The 7147-nt window shown below is 46.1% G+C and overlaps 1 protein-coding gene across 1 annotated transcript; it reads left to right on the top strand.

Annotated features, from left to right (window-relative positions):
• Nucleotides 1–1420: 1420 nt before the first annotated feature.
• GARIN3 (golgi associated RAB2 interactor family member 3) lies at nt 1421–6317 on the top strand (the record flags this gene model as incomplete). The annotated part of the gene is made up of 3 exons (XM_079770288.1): nt 1421–1495; nt 3620–4237; nt 5004–6317. 3 exons carry the CDS (start codon nt 1421–1423, stop codon nt 6315–6317), a joined length of 2007 nt encoding a protein of 668 aa, XP_079626414.1.
• Nucleotides 6318–7147: the final 830 nt, after the last annotated feature.

The following is a 7147-nucleotide window of genomic DNA, read 5'->3' as shown; positions in this document are numbered from 1 at the left end:
ATGAAGAATCACCGGTCAGCAGATGAAGGGATGCTCAGAAAATCACCAGGCTGCACCTTTTATCTGATTAACCTACTTTCTCCTGAGTTCCAAACCTTTTACCTACACTTCTCTTCTCCTTATAAGAAGGGTTGGCTTGAGATGAGATGTAAGATGACGACTTTTTAAGGCACATAACCTGCCTTGTTCTCAGACCACCAGTCCTCTGAATAAAGTGCCCATAAAGATTCAATCCTTGTCTCTACTTAGTGGTTCTGGTGGTGACGGGTAGCACTAAGGCCAACTTTTCCAGTTTCAGCTTCTTCAGTACATCAAAGAAAGAAATATATAAACTGAGACGGGACATCTCATGGCTTAGGAACATAGCAAAATTGGAACCAGAGAGAAGGAAATAGTCCTAAGACTGATGAGCAGGGCAGAATTTTGGCTCTGAGTCTGGCTAGATATGGCTGAGCCGAACAGAAACAAGGGAGCAGAAAGAGAGTAGGAGGTGAAGAGGGCCGCTGCTAGTCAAAGCAGCAAATTGAGAAATACAATTATTTCGATCACCTGTCTGACTCTTTTATGTATCCCAGCCCATCTTCTTTCTTTTTCTTTCCAGCCCATTTTCTTTTGAAACCCAAGGCAGATGCAAACTGATTTGCATAATGGCCCTCTGGGGAAGAGTCTAGGTGACTGTGGTCTTTCTCTGACAGACAAAGGTAAGGCAGAAATCAGACTGGCTTCCTGAAGTCCTAGGTGCCCAAGGCTAACCGCAGCTCATCCCACGCCATCTTGGCTTAGCAGCATCAACATAAAAGGACTGTGGATTGTATTTTGGGCCAGGGGACTTACCCAGCACAGACATATTGTGCTACAGTATGGAAATCTCCCCACCCTCACATCCTGCCTAGCTCACAGTGCCCTCTCAGGGGGCATATTCATTGAAAAGGCTATTTATAGCTGTCTACTGCCTTGTTTTTCAAAATAATATTTGGGGGAACACAAGGGATGGACTTGGAACCTCTTCCCATGATAAATAGGTAGACTTGGACCATCGATAATCTTGCATGTCTGCATATATTCAGTACATCCTATCCAGTGTTTTGTATTTTCACCCGTTGCATCTCTTCTATCTTAGACCAATTTAAAATGCACATAAAACTATCCTCAGAATGGTGGGTTTGGTAGTTTTCCTTCTTACAAAAACAATTATTGGTTATGGATGTTATTAGGCCCACCATTCATTCCAACTTGTGCTGTATTCCTCTAACATGTATTTCACTTCCTTCCTGTTTTGTCCTGTTTCTTCACTGTGTTCTCCTACCGGATTATAAACTCTTTGGATAGAGGGTCATGGCTTATACATGCTTCGCTATATTCCTCCATAGGAAAAAAATGATTCAAAACTTATAAATTAAAAAATTGTAAAGCAGGCAACATGTACTTCCAATGTCATATTAAAGCTTGTTTAATATGCCTGCCCAAGGATTATTTAATTATACAGGAGAAGAAAGTAAGACAATGAGATTGGATCAATAAATCAAGAGTGAAGTATTCTTATCTATTATTTTTAACAGCTTTATTGAGATACATTTCACATACCATAAACTTTATCCATTAGAAGTGTGCAGGCCCATGGTTTTTATTATGTTCACAGAGTTGTGCACCTATCACAATGTAATTTTAGAACATTTCCAGCACCCCAAGAAAGCTAATATTGATCCAAGTCTCAGACTCTGTGAACTTAACTTATAGACGTTTGTTTAGTAGAAAAGATAACCCCAAAGGTTATCCTTTTATTGTCTTGTAGACATTTAACCATTTTAAAAAAATCTAGCCTGGCAATGTTAGCCCACCATTCTTTCTCCAATGCCAATGCATATTCCTAATTCCCTTTTGAACCATCTTTACCATCCTGCTGGTTCCCTTATTGATGAATTAATTAAATTTTTGACATGTTTTCATTCTGTATTTGTATAAGAGTCATGTTTACAAATATTTGAAAATTATATTTGACAACCTGAATACTCACAGCACAGTGACGGGCACATAGTAGGCAATCAATAAATACATCTTGATAAACTAATCTCCATTTTTTTGGTAAGGATGTGTTAGAGTTTCAAACTTTGGGAGAAGGGAATAAATTTTTGAAAGGTCTTAAAGAAAAAATCAGTATAATATAGAAATCCCTCACTTCTTATTTTTAAACCTGATAGTGTTAACTTTGAGTGATTATCTCCTTACAATAGAATATAAAAGTCATTTAACATCTTCAGAAAATGCATTTTAGTGCTTTAGAGGTAGAGACTATTTTTGCATTTCCATTTTCTGACCTGTCCTGAAAATAGTACTCACTCAGTACACTTTGTTGAATAAACAAATGAAAGAATAAATCTCAATGGGCACAAGCAAGTTCATATTTATTGAAAAGTTGCAACATGCCAGGTACTGCAATAGGCTCTAGGGATATAAAAAGAACATTTGGTGGTTGAAGTTTATTTCAAGACCTTTACAGAGCAATCACTGAGTTTGGGGGATGTATTTCATCTCAGAAGTAGGTTCTAACTGAAGGAGGGGAAATTTGGATTTATTACCCTGTGCAAAGAAATACATCTTTGCCATAATTTCTCTGAAGAGCTTTTCAAAGAAACCAAACATCAGTGGTTTATCAGGTAGACATCAAGAGTGAAACAACAGGCATACCAGTGTGGGAAATCTTAGGGTGATTCAAGACCTCTATGAATTCCTGTGGTTCCCAGTAAGTCCCCACGCATACGGCTAACTGCAAACAGTTCTATATTTAGAGAAAAGTGAGACTCTAATGGTGAGCCAGGCAGCTGGAGGCAGAGAAAAATCCCTGATCTGAGTCCCCAGACCTCGGGTAGAATCCAGTTCTGCATTCTGATGCTGTGCAGGACAATTCTGAGCCTCAATCCCTAACCATAAAATTATGGTTTGAAAACTTAGCCTCCTTCAAATGAGGAAATGGGTGAGGAAGTCTCCACACCCTGGGAACCACTGTACGAATGGGACTCTAGTTCTGATAGGTAGCAGAAGCCCCTTTGGACCATTCATTCAACAACTTCCTTCGACTCCAATGCCTGCCTGCGTTGTGCTACTCACTGGGCACATGGAAAACAATATCGCCAGCACACAACCCACTACCAGGAGTTTATCCCCAGGCAGTTTTTCAGCAAAAGCAACAATATATTTGCAGGAAGATGATCATCGCAGGGATATCTGTAACAACAACAACAACAATAAAACTGGAAACAACCTGGATATTTACCAAAGCAGGGTGGTTTCATCAATTACACATCCCGGCATTTTGATTAGAAAGTACATCCAGCCTACCCCCACCCACACCCTGGCAGGGTCAGCCTGTCACCCTTGGAAGTGGTGGTTTGTTGTTGTTGTTGTTGTTGTTGTTGTTGTTGTTTTTGAGGGGGGGGAGGCTGGTGACCTTGCCCCAAGGGGGTGGCTGGACAAAGGGGTGTGTAATAGTGACAGGTCACAAAGGACTGTCAGGGTAAATGCAGTGCTGTAAGGAGCTGTAGGCAGAACCCTGCAGGGAGATGGGCAGTGGACTTCACTCCCTCTCTCTCGGAGACTCGATTTATGGCTGTCTTAAATTCAGAGAACCATGAGCAGTGGTGAATGCTTGTTACCTTACTACACCGCCCACAGCTACCGTTCAAAGGGCGTGTTCAATACCTGCATGGGGGACCTGCAACGACAACTGTACAAGGGAGGGGAGTATGATATTTTCAAGTACGCACCGATGTTTGAGAGTGACTTTATCCAGATTAGCAAAAAGGGAGAGATGATTGATGTACACAACCGTGTCCGAATGGTGACGGTGGGCATCGCGTCCACCAGCCCCATCCTCCCACTACCTGACGTCATGCTGCTGGCCCGACCAACCAAAGTCTGTGAAGAGCACACCAAACGCGTCCGGCCCCCCAAGGGGAGAGGCCGCAAGCCCGCCAAGACCCTGGAGCTCACCCGGCTACTGCCCTTGAAGTTTGTCAAGATCTCCATTCACGATCGTGAGAAGCAGCAGCTGCGCCTGAAGCTTGCCACTGGTCGGACTTTCTATCTGCAGCTGTGTCCCTCTGCAGACGCACGGGAAGACCTATTTTGCTACTGGGAAAAACTTGTCTATCTCCTGAGACCACCAGTGGAGAGTTGCAGCAGTACCCGGATACCACAAAGCGGGGATGCAGCGACCATAGAGGATGACAGCAGCCTATTGGTAAGCATCTACTGAGACTCAAGATAATGGGCCGGGGTGCTTTGGGGGAGCAGCTCAAAACTGGTCCTACAAAGCCCCTGGTGCTCTCTGAAGCTCACTAGGGAAGTGCATTCCATTTTCAAAAGGTTCAGGGCCACCACAATGGCACTAACCACACTGAGGAGATTTCAAGCGCTTCTCCACATTGTGCCACAAAGCCGAAGTTCAGAGAGACCTTAGGTTTCAGCTGCTCGGGTCTCAGACGCAGGGTGTAATCCCTTCTATAGCATCCTGATTGTGCTATCCCTTCCTGAACACTTCTCCCAACCCAGGTGGTCTCTTCCTTCCTCTGTCCCCCTGTGACTGCCATTGCTGGTTAAAGTCAGCACCACCCGCTTGGGTGTCTGAACACGTACAATTTCTTTTAGCAGCCACTGAAATGTAAAATGTGTGACACCCTGGACCCAGCAATCCCATTTGTAAGATCTGTCTGCAGAGAAATAAGCACAAGTGTGCAAAAACAAACAAAAACCCCACTGCGTGAGGACTGGGAATTGCATCAGTGCTTTCCTTGGCGTGGGGACTGTTCACGCAAAACCAAGTGACTGTTTGACAGGGATGCTGTGAATGGGATGTTGCAGCCCAGGGGAGCTGAGACTTAAAGATCTCGAAGGTGCTTCTCATTAGAAGCCCTGGAGATGCTCAGCTCCAGGATGAGAGAGAGCAGACTGTCCTGGTCTCACTTTGTCATCTCTGTCACCCCTGTTTCTCCCACCCCTTGGCACAGACCGCAGAGTTCCGTGGAGATGGAGATCAGAATGAGGCGAGGTTTTACAATCTTTGTGATGTATCCAGAGCCACTTCTTCTGGTTTTGCTGGGGGAGAGGGAATGCCCGGTTCAACTCACGTCAAGAAAACTCCAGGGACTGCCGAAGGAGAGGCAAAGGGGGCAACCGCAGGCCTGGCAGTAGCAGGAACAAGCCCTAGAGCAAGCGTGGCAGCAGCGGGAGTGAGAACAAGCCCTGCAGCCAACAGGGCAGCAGCAGGAGCGGGAACAAATCCTACAGCAAGCGTGGCAGCAGCGGGAGTGAGAACAAGTCCTAAAGCCAACGTGGCAGCAGCAGGAGCGGGAGCAAGTCCTAAAGCCAACGTGGCAGCAGCAGGAGCGGGAGCAAGTCCTAAAGCCAACGTGGCAGCAGCAGGAGCGGGAGCAAGTCCTACAGCAGGTGCTTTGAGCATAGCAGCAACCCAGAATGCGGGCACAGGCCACATGGGCGCGGCCGTGGCTGGAGCCACCACCAAGGGTCCAGGAGGAAGTGGATCCAGCAAGGCCGCGGCAGGTGCTGCCAACATATCCTCAGAGGGCACGAACGTGGTCTTGGCGGGTGCTGCCAGCTCGTCCTCATTAAGTAATTCCATGGCAATGGCCGGGGCTACCAATGTCTCCCCAGCCAGCAGCACCAGCGTCACGTGTATAGTGACAACCACAAACCCTGCCGTGGAAAGAGCTGACGACCACGTCTCAACCTTGAAGAGTGAACGGGAAGGGAGCCCGAAGGCCTCCCAACCCAGAGCTGACTCTCGGAGGGGGAAGAAAGAAAAGAGAGAAAAGAAGGACAGAACTTCCACAAGGAAAAGTTCCCATCACCGCAGAACAGGAGGGAGCAAGTCGGGCCAGAAATCCTCCTCCCACCGGTCATCATCTGGCCATAAAAACACAAGAGATGACAAAAAAGAAAAAGGGGCGAGCAACATCAAGGGCAGAAGACACAGCACTCACAAGAGTTCTAGCCACAGCTCCGCTGTGAAGGAGGCGAGGGTAGCTCACAAACTGGGGAAGAGCAGATCTACCAGCTCAGGTACTTTAAGTAAGAAATCCAGTAGGATTGGCTCTTTCTTCAGGAGCTTCAGAGTCACTCGTGGTTCAAAAACGGAGGTCTCATCACACGACAGGGAGATGGACTTCAAGGCTAAGAAGGTAGGGAAGCGCAACATAGAGGCCAAGGTAGAGAAAGCCCCGGGAGGCCAGGATCTGGAGATCACTGGCACCGTGACATCGGAGATGACGGAGACCATCTACATTGAGACCAAATCCAATTGAACAGGAGCCAGGACAGGAAGCTGCAGTGGAGACCTAGCCTCATGAAAGTATCCCTAGAGAGACAGTGCCAGCGTTCTTTAATAAAGGAAACAATACACCTCCAAAAGAAATGCTGCTTTTGTTTGGCTTCCGACATTCCCTCTCCTGGTAGTGACTTCACAGTGGCGTCTGTGATGTAAACTGTGCTAAAGCCTGAGACTCCAGCTTCCGGTCAGGCAGAACCCCACCTCCCACCCAAGCCCAATATGAGTGTCCTGTCTTGCCTCCACCCCCTTCTGTCTTTTGGTTTCCCCAAGACTATGGCCACAAGTGACAGGTTACGGGCTGGGAAGGATCACCACCACCAAGTCCCCATGCCCTTCCGCCTCTTCTTCCGGAAGGTCCCTGAACATGTCCCTTCAGTCCAGCCCATAGACTCAGTGAAGACAGGACTCAGGTCTCCTCAGGAAATCAATAGGGGAGGAAAAAAGGGATGTAGGCAATCACAATAGTAAAGTTTATCATCCAAGTCAGGAATCGGTAGCCTGAGGGCCAAATCTTGCCAAGTGCCCAGTTTTGTAAATAAAGTTTTTATTGGAACATAGTCACAGACACTCACTTACATATTGTTTATGGCTGCTTTCACATTGAAACAACAGATCTGAGTTGTTGCAACAGAGACTGTATTGTGTGCAAAGTCTAATATTTATTATCTAGCACTTTCCAGGAAAGGGTTTTCCCACCATGGATCTAATCTTAACAATTCTCCTTTCTCTTGAGTATATAGTGTGGAGAAACTCTCACCTAGGCTTGCTAGGAAACAACTGGAAGATTTTTTAATAAAACAATTT

This window comes from Cnephaeus nilssonii, assembly GCF_951640355.1.
Source record: "Cnephaeus nilssonii genome assembly, chromosome: 5".
NCBI lineage: Eukaryota > Metazoa > Chordata > Mammalia > Chiroptera > Vespertilionidae > Cnephaeus > Cnephaeus nilssonii.
This window is presented reverse-complemented; position numbering and strand designations above follow the sequence as displayed.